This window comes from Chaetodon auriga, chromosome 1 (genome assembly GCF_051107435.1).
Source record: "Chaetodon auriga isolate fChaAug3 chromosome 1, fChaAug3.hap1, whole genome shotgun sequence".
Classification (NCBI taxonomy): Eukaryota; Metazoa; Chordata; class Actinopteri; order Chaetodontiformes; family Chaetodontidae; genus Chaetodon; species Chaetodon auriga.
In genome coordinates this window covers 4,062,590-4,086,523 of record NC_135074.1, presented here as the reverse complement: position 1 = coordinate 4,086,523, position 23,934 = coordinate 4,062,590, and the positions used below count along the sequence as shown (strand labels likewise).

The 23,934-nt window shown below is 42.0% G+C and overlaps 2 protein-coding genes across 3 annotated transcripts in view; one reads left to right on the top strand and one right to left on the bottom strand.

The window, feature by feature from the left end:
- chsy1 (chondroitin sulfate synthase 1) overlaps positions 1-4,695 on the top strand; it is a 56,356-nt gene extending 51,661 nt beyond the window's left edge. The window contains exon 3 of the mRNA XM_076732298.1: positions 1,102-4,695. Within this exon, the coding sequence (XP_076588413.1) occupies positions 1,102-2,694 (1,593 nt within the window). The 3' untranslated portion in view covers positions 2,695-4,695. The remainder of the gene's footprint in view (positions 1-1,101) is intronic.
- Positions 4,696-17,517: 12,822 nt separating this feature from the next.
- Positions 17,518-23,934, bottom strand: part of lrrk1 (leucine-rich repeat kinase 1) — a 68,712-nt gene continuing 62,295 nt past the window's right edge. For both annotated transcript variants that reach the window (XM_076730704.1, XM_076730793.1), the window contains 5 exons: positions 23,666-23,863; positions 23,301-23,515; positions 21,729-22,178; positions 20,464-20,565; positions 17,518-19,101 (listed from right to left, as the gene is read on the bottom strand). In XM_076730704.1, coding sequence (XP_076586819.1) covers positions 18,924-19,101; positions 20,464-20,565; positions 21,729-22,178; positions 23,301-23,515; positions 23,666-23,863 — 1,143 coding nt within the window. In that variant the 3' untranslated portion in view covers positions 17,518-18,923. The remainder of the gene's footprint in view (positions 19,102-20,463; positions 20,566-21,728; positions 22,179-23,300; positions 23,516-23,665; positions 23,864-23,934) is intronic.

The window sequence follows — 23,934 nt, the reverse complement described above, 5'->3', positions numbered from 1 at the left end:
CACTTAAAGCCTCCTGCGATTTGAAGAACAGTAGGTTTGTAACGGTCCAGCAGGTCTGCAGTAAACACTAACCCACTTACTTGTTGTCAGAATTGGACCATGCATAGGGTGCTGTATAGCATACTCCTTGCGGCTCTTAGTTCTGAGTTTGCATCAGCAGAATACAGTACAATATTTTTATTGGTTTACATTCAGTGTGTAATATAAAACACTGTATATATATGATAATACAATATATAATATAGTGTGTGTGTGTGTGTGTATATATAATATAGAAGACGTTCATTTTCTGTAAACTTGTTCTGTAGCCTTATCTTATTTTTTTATTAGCAGATTAATTAATCCCAGCCTGTATCTCCTCATTTACAACCATGCACAGTATAGAATACAAAAAACACTGGAATAAGTTCACATGCAGACTGCTGAGAAAGGCTGCAAGCCTTTTACAAAAAAAATGGAAACCATTGTGTCATCATTTATCCTCTTTTCTATCCTCCCTCTGCTGTCGATGAGTAGAAACTCACTGCTGGACAGGTACTGCTGGCAGAGAGGAGAGCTGTGAGGAGAGGACCTTTTCTCTCCTCTTTAAATCTTTATCCAGAGCCAGGTTTTGAGTGGCATTTCTAGTCCACAATGAAGGCTCTGCGTCATCAGACAAATTATTAGTTGAAAGTCCATTATCAGAACAATGAGGATTATTTAATTTTCTTATTATTGACCAATAATATATCAGCCACCATTTTGTTGCATCTCTGTTTTTTAATCTTTGAATGAAGACTTTACTGCCAAGCAAAATTGCATTCACAAGCTAAATTCCAAGTAATGAAGTCCATTTTTTCTAAGAAAGTGTGGTCAGAACTGCTCAGGTGAGCCACCCAAATCCTGTAGAAAAACTTCATAGAACATTCATTCAGCTGACTGGTACTTACAGCAAGGTGCTCATGTTCTTGCAACATCAGGGGTCTGAGTGCAGCTTTACACAATAAGCTGTGTGCCTTGGGCCAGACATGGCAAAAGTGATATTTTACATTTGAATTTGCATGTATAATAATGGTCATCCAATGTGTGCCACTAACACCAATCCCTGTCCTGTCTTCACAGATGCAGCAGCTGTTCTATGAGAACTATGAACCAAATAAGAAGGGCTACATACGAGATCTCCACAACAGCAAGATCCATCGTGCAATCACCCTCCACCCCAACAAGAACCCTCCCTACCAATATCGCCTACACAGCTACATGCTCAGCCGCAAGATTGCAGACCTGCGCCACCGAACCATTCAGCTCCACCGGGAAATCGTCCAGATGGGGCGCTATGGAGCGGCAGAACCCAGCCGAGAAGACCTCCAGCTTGGCATGCCACCCTCATTTATGCGCTTCCACCCACGGCAGAGAGAGGATGTCCTGGAGTGGGAGTTTCTGACAGGGAAGTACCTCTTCTCATCGTCTGACGGTCAGCCTCCCCGCCGTGGGATGGATTCCTCCCAAAGGCAAGCCCTGGATGACATCATCATGCAAGTGATGGAGATGATCAATGCCAATGCCAAGACACGGGGGCGGGTCATTGATTTCAAAGAAATTCAGTATGGCTACCGGAGGGTCAATCCTTTATATGGGGCAGAGTATGTGCTGGATCTGCTGCTGCTGTACAAGAAGCACAAAGGAAAGACCATGACAGTTCCTGTTAGGAGGCACGCCTACCTGCAGCAGACCTTCAGCCGGATCCAGGTCAGAGAGGAGGAGGAGATGGATGCCAGAGCTCTGGCCAGCCACATCAACAAAGAATCAGACTCCCTCTCATTCCTGTCCAACTCCCTTAAGATGCTGGTGCCCTTCAAGCTGGCCACCTCTGGCCAGGACCAGAGAGAACCCAAAGAGAAGAAAGTCAACATCTTGGTACCTCTGTCAGGGCGCTATGACATCTTTGTGCGCTTCATGGCCAACTTTGAACGAGTTTGTCTGATCCCCAACCAGAACGTCAAGCTGCTGATCCTGCTCTTCAGCACAGACAACAACACAGAGCGGGTCAAGCAGGTGGAGCTGATGAGGGAGTATCACATGAAGTATCCCCGGGCCGAGATGGAGATAAAGCCCGTCACTGGCTCCTTCTCCAGGGCTCTGGCTTTGGAAGTAGGTTCCTTGCACTTCTCTAACGATTCACTGCTCTTCTACTGTGACGTGGATCTGCTCTTCACTAGCGACTTCCTCAAGCGTTGTCGGACCAACACTGCCCTGGGGGAGCAGTCCTACTTCCCCATCATCTTCAGCCAGTATGACCCCAAGGTAGTGTACGCTGGGAAGGTCCCTAGCAACAACCACTACGTCTTCACGTCCAAGACAGGCCTGTGGAGGAACTACGGCTTTGGGATTGTTTGTGTCTACAAAGGAGACTTGGTCCGAGCTGGAGGCTTCGATACCTCCATACAGGGGTGGGGATTGGAGGATGTGGACCTTTTTAATAAATTTGTCCAGTCAGGGATTAAGTTGTTCAGAAGCACAGATACAGGGATAGTGCACGTTCACCATCCAGTCATATGTGACCCCAACCTGGAGGCGAAGCAATATAAGATGTGCCTGGGCTCCAAAGCCTCGTCACACGGCTCCACACAGCAGCTGGCTGAGCTCTGGCTGGAGAAGAATGACCATGGCTTCAGGAGACTGGCCAGCAATAATGGCTCAGTTAGGACAGCGTGAGAAAAGCCGGGCTGCAGACTGTCATAAACTGAACCCGAACTGGGTCTGAGCTCACTTCCTTCTCTTAGTGGTGTTTTCACTACCTAATTTATTTTTTACTGAAATTGAAGACTTCACATGGATATATTTTGAAAATATGTCTTTTTTAAAAGAAAATATACAGAAACGCCATGATGAACAATTCATAGACACAGTCTGGGCTCTAGTATGGAAGTACGTGTTTTGCTTAATAATAGAAGTAATATTGACCAGTATTCTTGTGTGAGCCTGATTACAGCAGGGGCCCGAGGCTCCTCTAGCCTGTTACATGTTATCTGTCAGGACAGTGGGAGAAAGGGAGGAAGGAGTTATTAATGTGTACCTCAGTGAAGTACACCGTCATGGTCCTTAAATATTCCATTTGTCTTGTGTGCAGAAAACAGACTGGTGTCCATGTACTCTCAGACCAGCAGTGCTCGAAACATAACTTTTGATTGTGAATGTTTACAAAAGACTGACTCTAAACAACATTTCAACGAAAACTTAAATCACAGCTATTTCGATGATTGCTATGGGCCATTTAATTTGATTTCATTGATTTACAGTGGTTTTCTTTTCCATTTGCTTTTATGGTTTTGGTAATGACACAACACTGTTACTGTTACTCCAGGATTTCTTTGTATTTTTCTTTATTATTAATTTCTGTGAACCCAACTGCTGGATTTTATATCTGCAATTCATCCTTTGCTGTCTAATTTATTGAATTTGCAGGCTCCATTTTCGACTTTCTGACTGTTGAAATATGTATATTGGAAAGATCGTATAACCGTGTCAGTTGTGGGATGGTGATTTTTTTATGTTCCTTTTCTTAAACTCATTATCACCAAAGAGTTTGCACAGTCTGCTTTAGGTGTCATGTTGCCTGTGTGTGTGTGTGTGTGTGTGTGTGTGTGTGTGTGTGTGTGTCTGTGTCTGTGTCTGTGTGTGTGTGCGTGTGTGTGCGTACATGCGTGCGTGTATGCGTGCGAGTGAGCGTGTGTATGTGTGCATGCATGGGTGGGCAGTGTCTTGCAGGCTCAAACATGAAACTGGCTGTATAATGAAGAGTAAACACAAAAGCTCTGTCTATCCCAGGCCTTTCTGATTGGTTAAGTGGAAACCAGTCTGGCCTTTATTCCAGTGGGTTGACATGGGAGCAGCGCTCTGGTCGGCCAGCTCAAGTCACACATCACTGTCTCTTTTTATAAATTACTTTCTTTTATGTTGAAATGAAAAGTGTTGTGGCTGGTCCCAGTCTACCGAGGTGTGGCTTCAGTGCTGATTCCATTGAGCTGTGATGTGAAAACCCACATTGTCTGGTCCTGTGCTACAGGTTTGAACATTTCCTCGTGGCAGGCCAGAATCACTGTCCTGCTCCTGCCTGTGTTGCCTATTGGCAGGTACTGTACATTGTAGCACTCCATCAGATTAATGCTCCTTTTTCAGCATCACAACATGAATGGCTGATTTCTGAGACTGATGTAACAGGATGAGTCATTTTTTTTTTTTGTTTTCTTTTTTGTATTTTTTGTTCTTTCAGCTCTGTCCAACTGGGCAAGGTTTTCTATTTAAAAAGAAATAAAATGGGGGGGAAAGTATCAAAATTTGCCGTTTTTGTGGTATTTTCCTCAGTCTGTCACATTCTCAGTTTTCACCTGCCAGGATGATGGTCACTACCGAAATAACAGGTAAAATACAAGAGTCTCCTTAGAGCCTTTATCATTTCAGTTTTTAATTGCGTGCCAGTGGTGCATACCGCCAAACAATTTTTTTTCATCTATGATGATGACAGCATGTCTTTGGGGGCCTTGAGCTGTTGCCCACTTTTCTTAGTTAGTAATCCAGCCTAGGGCACATTCCTGTGCTGGAATTCACATCCAGTACGTGGAAAGAATCGTTTCACAACAGGCCCTAACCGCAAAGAGTCCCCAGTAATTGAGATAGTGCAATTAATTAAAACAATAATAATATATTAGCAATAATCAGTTGGCTCACTCATTAGCTCCAAGTTAATCCTGAAGGAAGGTGTGAAGCAGCTGAGATGAATCTCATTGGTGCCTCTGTGGTCCGTGTGTGTGATCCCTCTGTCTTTTAGATGGAAGCCCCTGCTGGAACAATGAAGCAGGGCCTCCAAAGCAAATGCTGGGATAAGTCAATACTCGGCTTTTGTCTGTGCTCTGCGGGGCTGTAAAGGCGAGGGGGGGCACACTGTCATCCCTGTGCTTCAACCACACCAGACTTTGAAGGTGATGTTTAATTGACGATGATGATGACCATCCCCACTTCTGGATATGACTGCACATAGTCATATTTGTGTGGCATTCTTTTAATGGGTTTATGTGTTTAATTGGTGATTATGTACCTTAATACACAATGATCTACTACAATAATTGATGGAGTTAACAAAGGCAGATAAACATGAAGATCCTCTGTGTGACATGACTTTGCGCCGTTGTCTGTCTGCGTGTGTGTGTGTGTGTGTGTGTGGGTGTGTGTGTGTGTGCCCGCACTTCATTTGATTTATTATTCCAGTATTGCAACGTTTCAAAAGATCTGTCAACTGCAGTTGTTAGTGTAATGTTTTATGATCTGGGAAAATAATTCTGCAAATGTTTGGTAGAAAGCAAAAGGCTGATGGCTGTAATAATTACGTGTATTATTCAAGGTTTTCTAATAAATGCTAATAATAGTACTTTTGTGTCAGAGAACATAATATGACCAATGATGTCATATGTAAATATAGTGTTTGTTGTATTCAAATAGATAGATAGATAGATAGATAGATAGATAGATAGATAGATAGATAGATAGCACATCAGCTGGTTCCACTTTAAAATGTCTAATGGAGTTTTGCATGCTCTCATTTTTCCTGGGGTTCTCCTATATTTTACTCTTATGTCCTGCTGTTCTCCCATTTCACCCGTTATGACCAGAGGTATAACCACCAGGCTTGTTTGATGTGTTTGCAACATTCCCCTCTGGTAACGCAGGTGGCACCGAAGAAGAAGAAGAAGAAGAAGAAGAAGAAGAAGAAGAAGAAGAAGAAGAAGAAGAAGAAGAAGAAGAAGAACGTGAGAGGGATGGAGTAGCTGCCAAAGTGTCTGGTTTAAGCAAGTAAATCACCAAATGGGAGGAGGCTTACTCCTACTTAATGAAGAGCAATGTCGGTCAAAGGCCTGCCTTTTTGTAAAATATGCCACAGAAGTTTAGTGGAAAAGTGACAAATGTACCAAGTGTAAGTGCAGCCAAGAGCCGCAACAACATGCTCCACCAATGACTTTATCTATACTATCTCTACATCCATTTTCATAATCATCATCTCCTGCTGATCATCTACCTCGCCAGAAATTGTTCTCAAAATCACCTTCAAGTAGTACATAAAGTAAGAATTTAGGTCCTTTAGTGTTTTCATTGACATAATGCAGGATGTACCTGACTCTCATCCAGGTGTCTGATTCTGACCACCTGACTGTGGTCACTTAATGTAGGAACTAGTTAACAAAATCCTTGTTGCTCTGATATTTTAAATCAAGTGGTTGCCTGGTGATGATTTTAGGATTGACTGTGTCCTCCTGTCTAAGTGTAAGGGGGGTGTGGACAGTGGTAAGGGTGGTGGAAAATTTCAATTGTTTTCAAATCCCAGTGTTGACAGTTATAATTCAGATGTCAGAGCAGACTTTTCTTCTTTCAGAGCAGGAAAATGTTCAGTGTTTCCTCTTTCCAGTTGCTGTCGCCACAGCTTTACTGTCACTTCAGATGATTTCACATTTGAAAGCAGAGAGCTGAGAAGCTGCTGGAGCTTGAGGTTCAGCTCTGAGAGGTTCTTGCTAAAGTCCACCACGAAGGCCAAATCACACAGACACTTGCTATCACTGAGTTTCCACATCAGGTTTTCCTTCATTTCTATGAATTATTCCAGACAAACTGACACTACTAACAATGTTAAGGTTTGTCCAATGCTAACAGTTCAGCGTTGGCAACAAGGTATTCCTTCATTAATTCTCTTTCTGATTGAGGTTTCAGCCTCTAAGCTATGAGCTGGTTCACCACTAAACTTGCCTGCACAACAGGCCCTGTCAGAAAGTGGTTTTGCTGCTGTTGTGGCACCCAAACTCTCCCAAAGAGCACATTTGTCCTTGGGATTCATCCAGGTTAGCATGTTTTAAATGTGTAATGACTGCAGATGATTTTTATTTTTTTTTTTTTTCCACTGTGAGCTTGTCCCCACAAACTAACTTAGGCACACTGGCTCGCCTTTTACTTTAACAAAAAATAATGGTTTGTCTATTACTCTTGTAAAGCGTGAGACTCTGCATCTAGTTTAGTTTTTTTTTTAACAGTCCCCATGACACTAGTCTGACACAGTGTCAACAACAATTTAAAATGATGAAGTTCCACAACGGCAATATTCATTACAGGACTGCTGTAACACATTAAATTATAATGTACAGCAGTTTCTATTTTACTGCTCACTGTGTGTATCAGTGCCAGCGCGGGAAATCCAGGATAGGCCAGGATAATTATTATTATGTTTTAAAATTCTAAAACACATTTATGTATTGGGCTTCAAAATTAATTCCTGAACTTGGAAACAGCTGTTAACAAAGCATTCTTTCTCCAAGGTCTGTTTAAGAGCTGTCAATTTGTTTAGTACTTATGCATACTTGAGATGAAAAAAATGACGAGTGGGTATTCCTGGGAACAGCCGGTGATGTAATGATCAGCTCTGAAATAAACATGCAATCTATCAAACAGTGTCACAGCCACCAATGAGCACACCATGTGATTTTAAAGTCAGTAAACCAATAACAATGTTCTCATTCTGCTGAATACACAGTCAGTTTAGCTGTCTGTCATCTGTGTGTGTGTGTGTGTGTGCGCGCACACACACACACACACACACACACACACACACACACAACTGTTTTATGGACATACCTTGGCATAGTTTTTAAAGACACACATGGAGACAGCGGGGCCCCTGTGACATTTCACCTCCTGTACGATACATGCTGTGTGTGAAGCCAGCATGAGACTTTGACTACTGGGCCCCCATTTACTGCAGTCAGCAGGGCTGTGCTCTGTAGTCAGTGGTGCTGGAGATTCTTTACCAGCAATAACACTGGCAGCACCACAGTGTAAAAATCCTACACTACACTTTAGTATTCAACATTTCATTGAAGGAAAAGCAAACGTGCATTAGCAGTATAAAGTGTGGAAAAGAAAGGTTCTCATTCAAACAGATGGTTTCGTGATAAATGATGAATTAGCAGGGTTTTATTGTTGGTGCAAGCAGAGTCGACATACCTATTATAGATATAATCACAAATCTTTCATGTGTGACAAAATAGTCTGAATTCAAGGGTCCATTTGCTTTTTTTGGAGCTTTCTCGTCATCTTCATCAGTGAATAAGTGAATGTATTCGCTGATGGACATCATGAAATTCATTGAAAGCTCCATAGCATGTGTGTGGACCCCTGAGTTGAGATTATTTTGTCACCCATGCTGTTCACAAAACCCTGGAAGTCCCATGTCAAACTTTCACTCTAAGTCTTCCATGTTTTTATCTGATGTGATCCATGGAACACAGCAATCATAGCCTTTATAACCTTCCATTATAATAGCAATGTTATATATATGTATCTCTATATATATATTTCATCTATTCAGTTCACTAATTTCTGTGACTGAGATGTAACATACAAATTGGGTTTATTGGCACCCACGCTGCATCTTGACAAACAGTACCTCAAATAGTCATACAAGTTAATGATCACCAGTTTAGTCCCCTCTCTGCCCCACATGAACAAGTCTGGTGGTTCCACCTTTAATATGAGGGTGGTGGTGGTGGTGGTGGTGGTGAATCCCGCTACCTCAACTCTATATCTGCCATAGACTCAATCTTGAGTGCTTGGAGCTCACCCGATGATGCTGAAACACGTTTTTCAGGGACATACAGTATGTTGCACATTTGATTCTTTATGTCTCTAAATAAATGGTGAATGTAAGCTTCTGTTCAGGTAATGTTGAATGTGTGCGATACAGTCTCATCTTTAATTTCTAGAAAGACTATTAAATGCAAACCACATCACTGACTGAAAAAATCATTTCCAAGGCCTGCGTACACCGAACAGTGAACATCTACCCCAAAGTGTGAAGCCTGTGTGTACAGAGATGTTCACTTCATCTCTGAAGAAGTGAGGATCTGCTTAAATCCTCCAGATTCCAATCAGCAGAGCTTTGTCTTTTATCAGTGATACTCTTAAGCAGGCAGAGCAGATCATGAAGAGAACACAACAGGGTGTGGAGATGGAAGCAGAAACTGCTTTATCTCCAATCAGACCGATAGGAGCCAGATGAGACCACGGAGGGCTCCATTAATGCTTCCTGCTGTGCTACCACATCACTGCCAGTATCAGTGATGAGCTCAGAGACGTGCGGTAGTTTAACATTACACATGGATAGCTGGGCCATCTTTCCATTAAGATCATGTTAAAGGAAAACTGAAGAAATCTGCTCGTTGATAGTTAAAGACATCTTTGGAGTTACTTAAAGATTTGTTTTGTTTGTGTATTTTCTGCTCTGTCGTCCTGCCTCTGGCCTTTGTGCTTCATATGTAGTTAATGCTGATCTTCTCATCTGACTCTGGGAAAGGTAACAGACAAGAAGATTTACTAAAATGTCAGCATTCCTTTAAAAACACTAAAGCACAATTTAGCCTAATTACATTCCACTGTATGCTTGATCTGCTCCATCAGAACATTATCTGCTTTTTAATGATTGCTGCACTCTAACACAGGCCTGCGGGACCCAGCCTCATTCTGTATTGATGACCCATCTCAGTAACCATCACATCACGCTGACAGTTATGTAAAACAGCTGAAGTATTTGGGTGTCTGTCCCCCAGAACTGAGGATGCTGTGCGTGAAGCCAGTGTGAAAGACAAATGCTTTCTAATTTAAAGAAAAATGCATTTTTTTTTTTTTTTTTTTTTTTTTTTTTTTTTTAGATTTAATCTCAAAAGTTATTTGTGAACCAGCATATTTTCTAATTCTTTTCAATTCTGGCTGCACGCATTTCAAGTCAGAATAATGGTGGAATTATACTTCCTACTTCCTGTCAACACCACAACAGCACTAGATGGATGGATCGTACACTCTCAGCCTGCATCATTCTTCACAGTAATTATGCTTTTACTGTGATAGAGTGGGGAGAGCACTGAGCAGAGGGTTTGCAGGAAATGGCTTTGCTAAACGTATGTTTCAAGTTTCTTCAACTTGATGTCATCTTCACAACTGTCACAAACTTGACCAATCACACTACTTGCAGTCTCCTCCAGGCAGTGTCACATTTCAGTTTCACGTTGGTATGACACAGCTTTGTTGATTAGATCTTGAATGAACAATACTAAAAACTTTCAAAACTAATAAAAACTCTGAAAATGATTGGATGTTTTTAGTCGGCTGGGAGCCAAACAACTGAGAAGCAGAGCGTCAGCGCTCTGGCTGAACTAATGCTACAGAAACCAAAGAAAGAAAGTCTGCAGATTCTCTTAAATGACCGATGGGAATTCAATACACAATCAGCCAAACACTGCACATCTGTCACACAGGCAGTTAGAATCCTCAGTTAAATATCAGATGCATATTATGTAGTGCTGGGCTGTTCCCTGTGCAGACAAGCTGCTGCTGGAGCCATGTGGAGATGGAGTAGACCATTTTTCCTGTGCTGACCTGTCCAGCCACACAATGTTTTCATTAGATGTAATGCTGCTGTTCCCTGGAGGCAAACTGAGCTGAAAACAATTTGGGGGCTTCCTGCTGGGCTCTGGGTGTGTTTGAATCTATCGCCAACTGAGGACTTTCATGTTGAACCAATCATATCTTGCCCATACATGCTAAGAGTACAGGAGTACTTGGAATACCTCACCTATATTACCAATAAATACAGCCCAATCCTGGTTCAGCTCCATGCCGCTGGCTCTGCTGCTCTGCTCAGGTCACTTGGGAGCCACAGGGTCCAGGCATGAAGGGTTCTGACAGACGGCCTGATCTTAGACCAGATGATGTGTTCCAACAAACCAGGGGCATGATCCATTCTGACAGCATCTGGAGGATAACACCACATACAAGCAACACCTCATACAGCCACTTCATACATTTTAGAATTTTTTTTTTTACCCCACTACGTTTATTTAATAGCTGTACTGAACGAGTTATTTTGACAATTTTACATAAAACATTCGATGAAGTATTATAGATTAAACCAGCTCCATTGCTGAGATTTTATAGATACTGAGTCCTGAGGTCCAAGAATGTCACAGAGAATGAAGTGCTGGATCCAGAACATACTGGAATCAGCCTTGAAAATACTCACCAACTGTAAGTTTTTAATTGTAGAATGTAAACTACTACAAGGTTGCTGAAAACCCAGAATTGGCCTCAGTGGGCTTCCTTGATTAAATGACCCAGCAGTATATAACATAATTCCAATTAAGTCCGTTCTCACTGGGTACCACATTAAAATGCTGCTTACATCAGCGGTGACTTGGTTACTGTAATCTAATGCTATAATATATAGAATAACTTATGAGTGAAAGGAGAGCAAGTCTATAGTCGTATGATTATTTGGAGGATAGGTTCGCATTCTATAGCAACACAGGTGATCTGTATCCGTGGACAGTATTTCCACGCTGAGATGGAGGGACAGAAGCAAAACAAGAGGACCATTTCATACCGAAGCAAGTCAAGTCACCCATTAGCTTCAGATAAATGTTGGAATGCATCCAAGGATGAGGACTGTAGATTTTGTCCTCTTGACTTTCTGACATCAAGAAGAGATCTCTTAATGGTCAGTATGAACAAAAACTCTTTAAATGTTGACATGGCCACCTGACTATTGTTTTAGGACAAACATTTGTTTGCAATTATCTGTTTAAAATGTGTCCAATGCTCCAGTAGTTTGAGAAAAAAAGACGAAGCTCCTGCAGAGCCACAGAGGACAGTCCACAGCTCTTATCACAGGCTGAGTCGTGCTCAACATCACAGGTTTTACACAGTTATTGCTACTTCTACTCAAGCAGAAACAGGAGCACTCTCTGGTTTCAAGATATGATTCAACACTTACACTCTTTTACAAGACACATCAACGTGAGTTACAAACCATCAAATATGCTGTTAAAAAAAAAAAAAAGATAACTCTCTATCTTATCAAGTCAGTTCTGTTTATAATTAAGTTCCAAAAACCCAAATTGTCTCAAAACAAGTGAAAACATCTGGTAGGGCAGTGAGAATATTTCAACTTTCCTCCAAAAGAAGCAGATCTGAAGAAATGAGTGTCTGCATCTTGAAACAAGGAAGAATAAGGAGGGTCACTGTGACAAAATGAAAGTTGATTTTTACTGTGCTGGCAGGTTTTATCCCTTTTTTTCGTGAGAATAAGACTTTATGGACTAGATACTGACAGCATGGAATGTATAAACTGGAGCTCCAGTGTCTTCTGTTCTCCCTCAGACTTTGTCATTGCTGAGTGTCCTACAGACATCAGGACCATGATGAAAAGCAGCCACACAAGATAGTCTACACACACACACACACACACACACACACACACACACACACACACACACACACACACACACTGAGGTGAGGAAGTGATCAGTCTTGTGCCAGACCTTTTCTTTTCAGTGGGCCAAATCTCCTTGAGACATTGAACTAATGCAACTGTGCTAAACAACAGAGGCATTGTCCTGCTCTGAGGGGGTGTTGTTTATTTCATAACCCAACCAACCAGTTTCTTCAGCCCTGTGTCCCATCCTCCCTCCTCTGAACCCCTTTAGTGACTCTGGAAGTCTGATTGCAGATTTGAGTTGTTCACTCCAACACATGAAGCTAAAATGAAAGATTTAATTACAAATACATGTACAGATGTATGTCGTGTTCATTTTGTTTCAGAAGTGCTTCCAGTCTCACTATTAACCCGCGCATGTTAACTTTAATGGAAAAAAAAAAAAAAATCAAGGGAACTGATTGACTTAAGAAGCGTAAGCAATCGATAAAAGAGAAACTAGGTGAAGTGAGACTAATATTAATGCTAATGGATTGGAAATCATTTCATTTCATAAACATCTTGATCTGACCGATGTGTGCATTAGTTTGGTTTTTTTGTAAGCATAGCAATGAGGCAATGTCTCTAGTTGCTATTTAAGATTAGTTAATGTGTTATGACGATGGTGAAACGGTTTTAGAACGGTCATACACGAACACAGGTTACATGTAAGCCTACAACGAACAGATTCTGTTGCTTGTTAATAGTATATTTTCTTCAGAAAGCTAAAGCTATCAACATTCTCTAATAATGTTATGTCTTCATGATAATAAAACACCAAGATATATGTCAGTAGTAAGGCCAACGTAAAATGTTAGAAGCCAGTTGTATTACAGTAATGTCCCCCATTACCTATACTCACCAACATATAAATTCATATATTGTATGTAAATATTGGATGTAAAACCATTGCAGTGTATTTCATGAATGAAATAGACACATTACACATCTGTGTAGGAGGAAAAAGGCCAGGTTAGGATTGGTCTCAAATGTTTTCAAATCCTACAATTCTCTCCATCTGTTGAAAGACCAAGGTTGACTCGTGTCTTTATCCATGCTTTGTCCATTTCAGCTTTTTTTATTCTTCAGTCAGTTCCTTTCTTTTTCTCCTTTCTCCCAGCCATAACTACAAACTATACGAGTCAAAAGTAAAACTCTCTGAAGAAAAATCTTAACAAGCTTTAAGGCCCAGCTCTCCTGCAGATTGTATATGTGTGTGAGTTACAAACAGTTCAGCTAGAGAGTGAGGTTTCCATCTCAGGCTGTGCTGTGTTGTTTGTACAGACAGGGAAAGGTAATACCAGTCGGCTACCTCACAGGAAAAAGCAAAGCTTAGAGAAGAGTCAGAAGACATAATATAACATCATTTGTCTAGCCAAAGTTTTGTTTACACTTGTTTCCTATTTTGTGAGCCCTCTCCCCTCCACTCAGATGTACCTTGTACCCAGTGAGAGATCCACATTGGGAACCTTTCTTAAAGTGTGGCGTGAGGCCTTGAAAGTCCAAATCTGTCAATGGATGTAGACTAGGAAAAATGTGAAAGTTGTTAGATGTTGGATACACCAACTATGGTTTTTAAGTTTTTGAATATACAAAAATGTAACATTAATAGTACACAAATGAACAAAGATGACAGTACACAAGCCAAGCAACAAATACTTACAGCGGACTGCTGCACAGCAATCATTATGTTATTCTGAGCCCAGGAATCACTTGTTACTGTGTAAAACAAGACAAAAACACCCATTTAGCTTTTCATTTTGATTTCAAACAGAGCTCTGACATGTAGTCCACTAACTTCTGCATGTGTCATTACTCCCTCAGCTTGGCTCTGACTCTGCTGCCTCATCAGTTTTTCTTTTAGCAGATGCCTGTCTGTACTTCCCTCTGGATTAAATGACAATTACTGTTCAGCTACTTTTAACTTGTTGAAGTGGAAGCACTAGACATAGCTGGAGTGTGTGCATTGTACTTCGGTGTGTAGGTGCTCACGTGTCCTGTATGGACTAAATTAACTTGAATTTCTTCAGGATTCTCAAATGGTGAGGCCCTTGGTGAGGGAGCTGAGGCTCCAAGCTGAGGTCCTGGGTGATGATGGTGTTGCCCGTGAAGCAGAGGGTGTCAACTGGGGAGTTTCACTATAACTTCTCCATGGCAAGTTATTCTATTCACCCCATGTCACCAGAGGGTCAGTCTCCCACCTGTAGGAGATACTGTACGTTCCATTGTTCACATTTTTCTGTCTTTGTTTTCTTCTGTTTGAGTTTCATTTCATTTGTGGCCTTATTGTTTCCAAGTATTGTTTTGCTGCTGCAGCTCCTCTTTTCTCTTCTTAGGCTCTCTTCACTTCATCCATACATACTTAAGGTGCAATGTGTAATATGTGGCGAGAATTTTAGTTTAAAATGTTCAAAAAAAAAGGAACTACCATCAGGATAAGACTATATTAATCCCACTCTGGGGAAATTCTCTTGTTACAACAGCTGAATAAAAAGGAGAGGTAGAAAAACAACAACTGCAGAAGGCTATGTACGTTATATAAAAAGTGTATAAAAATGAGAAATGTTGTCAATATTACAGTGACACCTTGGGTTATGTTATTGCACAGAAAAAATACTAACTGAGCTAACTAGCAAAAGTTCGCCAATAGCTACAGCTGAAAGTAGCTACAGCAAAGACTATCCTGAGCAGCAGGCGGTGGTTTGTGGTTACTCTGGTGATATGCTGCCCCCTATTTGTTTGGATCAACCTTCAACAGACAGCCTTATCTTACACACTATCTTTGATAAGCAGATATCCTTTGAGCCACTAATGCAGACTCTCAGTTGCAGTTTGGTGATGAAGATAAGTGATAATACCATATTAAGGTTTGCAGAAACATGCTGCTGAGGCACCACTCTGCTTGTACCTTGGAGGAAAAGGAAGGAACACGTTTTATGTTATCATATCTCTTCACTCTCTGTGGTTTGGCTTGGTGAATGTCTTCTTGTCAGATAAGGCAGTGAGAAAGCTGATAGGCTGTTCAGAAAGTTATCCTGGCTGGTGATGGTGATGGAACGTGTTTCAATGCGTGCTCAGTGTGAAAGGAATTAGACTTTTAAAGAGGCCTCATTGAACAAATTCCCAAAAAGCGACGTTGCACTGATCTGAAGGTCAGTTTACTGATGATGTCAACAGGGTTATCTCTACTTGGGTATGAAGACATTAAAGCTAGGCTGCTTTACAAAGTGGAGGTGTGGACTTTGAAAGATGTAGACATTTACCAGGCTGGGTGGGTTTACTCGAATGAAAACATGCTAGTGGTTGCATTATGGGAAATTATCCAGCATTTAAGGAACTTGACCCATACTACCGTCTATGTTCAGGACATTTCAGCCTCTGCTATTTTGAGTCTAATCAAATCTTTTATCTTTTAATTTGTCTTTTGTGAGTGTCAGTGGAATACATCATTAATATAGCATTTTGGTTGGAGTGCCATTGGTAGGCGTGAAAATCAAACTACTGAAACCCTCCAAGCACAAAAGCAATGCATCAAGGCAGCTTGCCAAGAGCTCATTAGCTATCAAGTCTTCTCTCTACTGCCCTCTTCTGTCTGATGGTCTCAGCAAAAACCACAAGTATAACTGAACCATTAATCCATGTGACAAGCTAGGAAGAAATGGGTTTTTGCTCTGTAACACACTACAGAGATGTGTAAGTCCTGTCTGCGTTACAAACCCAGTAGGCCAGCAGTGATAAGAATGAATGTTATCCTGAGCGGAGCTTGTTCAGTGTGAGGAGCAGAGGGGCTGTGAGGCCAGGACTGCTGTGGGTATTCTGGCCTGAGCAGAGGTTAAATGAGAGCACCCGAGGACTGAGCATGATTTATTCATATCAGTGCAACAGAAGGCCAAGTCTTTTTAAATGACAAGAGCATCATTCATGATATTTGCAGTGCCACCATGTTGGCTGCTGAGTAAACTCCGGGCTGCAACCCTGTCATCTTTACAGGAGGGCCCACAGGTACCTCCAAGAAAATCTCTGTAGCTTCTTGTCCTTTCAGGATTCTGGATCATTTAGGGTAAAAACTCAAAACTCATCACAGAGTTACAGCACAGAGATCAATTTTTTTAATCAGCAATACTTTCTAACAATAAAATTTGCTCAAAGTGGTTGTTTACGTACATATATGAAACCAGATTACAGGAAAGCCGTCTAACCAGAACAGTTCACGCACATCAGGATTTCTCTCCCACTAAACTACTGCCACAGTGATATTGTCCTTGTTGGCAGGCAAATAGCCATGATTCAATATTCAACCTCAAATGACATCATAAGGGTTGGGCTTAGGTTCTGTTCTTATGTCTGTTTACATTTACCTGACAAAGAGCTATAGTGGCAGTCCACTTGTGCTGTGACACGTGACACTGTTATATCACCACCAGGCATGTTAGAGAAGAAGCCTGTTGGTGCTGAAACTGAACCCTAGCAATGGCAGATCAGAAAATGCTCACGTGAATCATGTTTCTAAGTCATTTTTAATGGTGTCAGGTTCTGACAAATGATACCAAACATCTTCATATGAGTTCCTTCCTGACCTTGGAAACAAGTTTTTTTTCCAAAAAGTGGTTTTACAAAGAAACTGTAACTCCAAGGCCACTTGCTAACTTTAACAGAGACAGGGGAAACAACCACATCACCCCATTACCAAAGTTCATACTTAGCTCTGATAAGTGAGTTGGCTCTGAGGAACCTCCATCAGCTCAGGAAAGCCATGAGATGAGGCTGAAAGCTAGTCAGTGGACATTGAGTGTGAATTTTATTTAAAGCTTGTATGATTCATTGTGGAAGGCAGTGACAAAGATATTTCAGAATGATTATAGGATCCAATGTTTTTTGAGATTGACCCTTACTGGCCACTGAAAATCAGGATATGTCGTGAAATATAACAGAAATATTATGGACGTGAAACACTCAACATCTTCACCTGATTAAGTAAACCAGGTGTGCAGTCAGAAACAGGTCAAACAGGGGATTTTTCCAAGCATGCAGCAGAAGGCTTTGCCAAATTTCTGGGCAGGAAGCAGCCTCTTATGTTCCTCATATCAAGAAAGAACAGTGTTATCAGCTTCCTTCTCCCAACTGTCATCAACACTTCATCACAGGAGGCGTCTCTCTCTCATGAATGCAGAGGGACACATCTGTGAGCACAACATTTTCAGAAATGAAACCGTTATCTTAAGAACTTTATTTGGTACCATATTATACAGTGATTATATACAAAGAACTTCTATTGCAATGCACTTTCATTATACATTCTGATAAATAAATAACTTCTGCCTTACTACAAGGCTGTTAAAATATACATTTCTTTACTGGCCATTGTAGAAATGCAAATCTACCAACCTCAGTTAACAAAATGATTTGACTGGAAAGATGAAGTCCTTTAAATACGTAAAACCATGTGGGGAGGAATGGTCTCCTACAGCGGTGCTCTGCCTTCAGACTCTAACTGACAGCTTTTCATTGTATCCACACAATTAAACAAATGCTTCACCCAAAGAATCCCTTGTGCATGCGAGGGTAATGTGAACCCTTTGGGGGAAAGGCAGACCCGAAACGAACTATTGCTTAATAAAGAAGTAAAACCCCAAGAACATGTTTCATTTTGTCACATTGATTTTCTGGTCTCTGGAGGTTCAGATGCTAGTGGAGCAGAATCAACCAAGGAACACACTGTGGAGCTGAAGCCAGAATGGAGTTTCATTTAAAAAAAGTGCTCTTTTATCTGTGAGATGACAAAAGTTGGGAAAGCCACTGATCTGTTGCATAATGATGCACAGAACACAGATGTTACTTTGTTGCTTTCAGGCCACTTTGGTAATAATGGGGGCTGTGGCTGGCATGCAGATTCTTATGACACAGTTTAGGGCTAAAATATAGGAACATTGTGTTCCGAGTATGTGAAGGTGTCAGTGTCAGGAACACAGCTGTTTCTCAGCAACACCAGCTGAACTCCAGTACCAGTTCATTTAAAAACTCTTGTCCCTTAAGAACATCCCTGCCAGTGTCATCTCCAGAGGGCATAAAATTACAGATTGGAACAGTTAAACGAAGGAAAACTGAAATAGACACAAAGAATAAACAATGGTTTGCAGCAGCTGGAGTCAGACGCAGACAGTCCACCATGTTGAACTGAATCCCAGTCATACTAAACCTGCTGACATACTGCAGCCAGCAGCCAAATGGCATTTAGCATATATATTAAAATGCAACCAACATTAAAACCTCTGTGCAGAAGTCAGCTGTTAGGGAAATCTAAGTTTTGTTCTGGCAACCAAGATCTGTGACTCAGCTTAAGGCTTTTCATGTCTGCAGTGGGATTATGGACTTTTCAGGTCTTAACCTATTATTGGTACTCAAGTACGTATTGAGGGGACATAACCGTGGTGCACAGCGTGAAGCTCAGCACTTGCGGCAGACCTCCTCCCCCTCCCATGTTGCCCTGATGTGAGTGCTGGGCAGCCCCCTGCTCTGAACACTGGCAGTCTGTCGGTGTGTATTCCCCTCGGCTCACCCTCCATACAGAGCTGCGATTCTGCGCCTCGCCGTCACAGCACAACAGCTACCTTCTTTTCCTCATGCTGGTCTCCAAGCGGCCCAGCTCCTCGTAGGACTGGTAGAAGACTTCCAGCTCATGGCAGCCCCAACCCCTCCAGACACACAGGCACCAATCCATGTTTTCCTTATGAAAGCCACATACAACTGTGTCCTTTGCCACTAGTGCTGCCTCCTCCAGGATCCTGACAGAAAGGGAGAGAAGAGGGACGAGGGAGGGGGTGAGGGACGCAAGAAAGAGATCGATCTGCGAGGGAGAAAGAGGGATGCAGTGTCGGGGAAGGAGCTAAAGTAGGTGGCACATCCCTGTGCACTGTAATTAGCTCTTCCTAGAAGCAAGTGGGCAGTTCTAGGAAGAGGTTCCCTGGAAAGCCACTGAGGATAGTGAATGTACTGTTAGCACTGAATTTACTACTTGTCTCAGTATTGGTAAAGAACTAAATTCCTACACTTCACTGCTCTAAAATGTCTACTCCAAAGCCCTTTCTTTCTCCTGTAAAGAAAAACACGTAAAACGGATCAAAGTTAAAGAATGGGACACCACAATCTACTTTTAAAACCACTCTAATTTATGAAGGCTGTGACACAAAGCATTTTGGGAGGAAGGAGGGCTTCTGGTGACCCTGAATCCTGAGCTCAACCACCCATGTATCATGCAGAACAACCCTGAATTATCTTCTTCCATTGTTGTTTCATCTTTCTGAGGTGTGTCATTATCCTTCCCTGATGTTACTCCATGTTCTGTGATATGTAGCCACGTGATTACAAGAACAGGTGAGGCTGTGAAGTCACACAGAGACATCAAGCCCACACATACGCAACCAGACACATTAAATAGGGTTTAATACATCAGAGTGGGCAGGCAGCGTTATGCTCCTGATCATTCCAGCTAAAGAACAACACAACAGCAGCCATGTGATGTAAATGAAGCCCTACAGGCCTGATGACCCCTCCCTTGACCTGAGCTATGACCTCCCAGCGTATCGCCTATGTTACAGGTGCACCATGTAATAACTGCTTATTAGGGACCCTATTTTGGGTGGCCTTTTTATTGCCTGCTGCTAAAAGGCAAGGCCCCTCTGTGGAAGTTCACACAGAAGTTCTTTCTGCGAAAGACCAGCTGCTGGCTTCTTTACAGAAATAATTACAGACTCAGCGATGCACCATAAGTACATGATGAAGGATCTGGCTAAGCTTTATTGAGGCTGCATCAGTAAATTAATATGTAGCTTGTTGACTTTCCCTCCCCCACTGGTGAATGGTTTCAAGCAGAACTGAAAGAGGGCCCCAGGCAGGTAGTAGAAAACCCAATTTAGACCTCATTGAGACCTTTAATGTTAAAAAGAATGTATTCCTACACCAATTAAAATACAAAAATAAGATAAAGCCTAAGTAAAACTAAACAAACGCAAATCAGAGCCCTTAAACAATAAATGACTGAAAAGGAGAAATAAAACAGTTAATTCTTAAGGCCTCTGAAACGTCATTCCACATTATGTCTGATGAAGACTGATAACAGCAGTGCTCCTCACAGGAAATGAGCTCACCCTAAAGAGGAACATCCAGGTGGACTGAGGACAGCGATGACACGTCCCCTCAGTTGATCAGCATGGGACTGCATTTCAATGACCATCACATCTCCTCCACGCCTGCAGAACAACAACAACAACACACGCACAGTGACTGTCAGCATGCCATGAGAATAAATATGTTCATTCACTGCACAAGAGTAACAGTAGGTTTTTGAGGTCAGGCCTGCTTATAGTGTAAGTCTTTATTAGTTGGAGATATACGCTTCACTAAATTGAAGCAGGTTGCGCCACACAGTTGGTAAATATCTACAACTACTAACTGGAGGTGAAGCCGACTCAACCAGCGGACAAAGACTAGCTAACTCAGAATGAATGTAGTGAGTGTCACAGCTAATATGGAATATAGTCGACATATATCTCCTGACACATAATTCAAATGTTGTTAACGATGCAAACTGCTGAAGTAAAGGAGTTATAGTATGCAATGTTTTCACACTGATCAGCTGAAAGTGTACATTTTCTCTGTGTTAATTGAAAATGTGATTGGAAAAGGCAGACCTACGAGTGTGATTTGTGGCATTACAAACAGTTTGGAGACTAACCCTGGTCCAGTATTCAACTTCAACAAATGTGACGTTGAAACCTAAAGCCTCCAGTGCACACACACTGAGACTGGACTTTACAGGGAAGTCGGAGACATCTTGTGTGCAGCAGTGTGAAATGACAAACATTTGCATATTCATTTATTCTGCCAATGCATAATGAGGGAAAATGAGTAGGTGCCATTTGAAGGATTTTAATACAGTGATTATCCTTTTTTCTGCAAAAACCACATCAGACACACAAACTCAAACAATTTCCATGTTTGCCTTAATACATGAGTGGAGGGGATACTTAAGTTTCCATGGTGCAAGAACTCAAGAAGATCAGCTGTTGTGAATATGTTACAATGTTTTCCAGTACATGTAATTATATAAACATGATGTGTATGATTTTGTAAGGTGATCTTTTTAATGATTTATGTATATTAATGTAGACTAATTATTTTTAGAGAGTGTTTTGTGCATTTTCACATATTTCACATACCCTGCATGTACAGTATATTGTATCTCATGTATGGTTACATGAAAAGTATGTATACTTTATCTTACATGCCAAGGTTGCTCTGTCCCTCTGTAAACTGCATCGTCTTCATATTCATGTGCTGCTGTAAAAATGCCTCACAGACTCCTTTAAGCTGGTGGCTGTGTTGTGTTCAGTTGGAGTGCAGCATTTTGTACCTGGGGATCCACAGAGTTCCGTTCACTGCCAGTACAGTGAAGGCTTGCAGGTGAGGCGGTGTGAGGTTCACGGTCTCTGCAGGGTCCAGATCAGACTCAGGGTTGGCGGATGGCTGCTGGTCCTGGTACCTGCCCGTCTCCTCCCGGTCTGGAGGAAGTGACACACTGCTGCGGCTGGCTAATGAGCCGAGGTCTGCGGTGCTGGAACAGTCGGACCCCAGCATCTCCAGGGAGCAGTTGGATGATACGGAGCAGTAGTCTGTCAGTGAATCCTGGTGCTGGATGATCTGAGTGCCTGCCTCCTCACTGTAGATCACTGTCACTTCTCCATTATTCCATTCTGGCTTCTCTTCTTGGTCTGTGGTCTTGAGGTCAGTGGTTATCACTGCGCTAACCCCGGTAGGACGCTGCACAGTGAAGACATCCCGCAGAGGACTGCTGTCTCTGCAGCTGAAATCATGACATGATTTAAAAAACAGCCACTCAAATCAAAACTCTTTTATGTTTCTGTGCATGAGCTGTTTTTTTCTCCTGCCAGTACAAGTACAAAAGCACAGCTGTGAGTATCAGAGAGACTAAGACTGCGAGCAGAAAGCAGTGTGTTACATCATTGTTGGTGTGCAGTGTTCTAATTAGCATTAGCTAACTAACCTGAAGCAAGAATGGTGTGATGCTGCAGACTGTTCTGCTCCGCTCAGCAGCTAACGTCAACATCACTCACTGTCAGCCTTACTTACATAGCTCAGTATCACAAACAGTGTCTTACAGACCCATAGCATGAATGTTTCCCTTTAGATAGACGGAGAGCATAGAGAGAAAACCTCCATGCTTCCCTAAAGCATGTGGTTTTAGAGCATTATGCACAATGTGTCATTCTGAGAGCTCAGACTAAGCTGGGGTGTTGAATGTACTTATATAGCACAAGATCTGAATTCCTCAGGCCATCAGAAATATTGATATGTGAGAGTGAGAAAAATCACATATTCATATACAGACTTTCTTAAAGAGACTAATAAATTAAAATCCATGTCTGTGTGGTAAATATGAAGCTACAGGCAACAACAATTAGCTCAGCTTAGCTTAGCACAAAGACTGGAAACATGGGGAAACAGCTAGCTTGGATCAATATTAAAGTAACAAAAGGTCTGGAGGGGTGTTTCATAAGGCACGATTCCCAATTCCGCCAAGTTTACTTCAGTGAATCAAACAATTTAGAGAGTAGAAACAAATGTGTCAGCACACTGTGGTGGATAAACTATGTAATGAAGACACTCTCTTTAAATGACCTCAAACTTATCTTTGGTACTTCTACACTGACATTTTTACTAATCAAACAGGTCTTTGGTATTTCTGTACTGACCTTAATGCTGATCAGCTGGTGTATATTGAAACATCTGTGATAAGTCAAAATCAGCTGCCTGACATCACCTGCTTTCATGACAGGATTCATTACAATTGAGCCTGATGATTCATTGTTCTTCAGGAAATGACACTCAGGCAATCAGAGTCTTTCATTTTTGTGCGTGTCACAGACTGATGTGTTTCTATTTGAAACATTCACTATCCACTCACCAGTACTTGGCACAGAGCTGGTAGGAGGCAGCATGGTAGAGCAGCAGGATGTTGGTGCGGTCATCCAGGGTCCAGACTGCCTCCTCTCCCCACAGACTGAAGCTGGTTGCCATGGATATGATGGAGGACGGCGGATCATATGGCTCCAGCCTTCGCACCGCCTGAAGACTCAGACAGTCGATGACCAGCACACCCGGACCGTTGGAGAACCATAACTAATAATCACACAGACAGGAGGGAGGGTTAACTCCGCGTCCGTAAAGACATGAGTTTGACCGATGAGTCCATGCTGCCTTTTTATTCAGGAACCTTCTTATTAAACATGAATTTATTGGCAGTACATGTCTGACTGATGATCCGCTCACCTGGGAGCCGCTGCTGACCAGAGCCATGCTCCTGACTGGGTATGGTCTCTGCCTGGGATCCGAGTCCTTCAGATCAAACACCGTCTTATTGAGGGTGTGTGAACACAGATAGATCTCCCCCTCCAGAGGAAGGTCCTCCACCAAGCTGTACGCTGCCACCAGGCCGTCAGCCATCCCCGCAAACACTCTGGCCAGGCTCTTAACAGGTGAGGAAGAGAGATTTTTTGACTTTTCCATTTTAATAATCAGCTTACACTCAAAGACTCTTA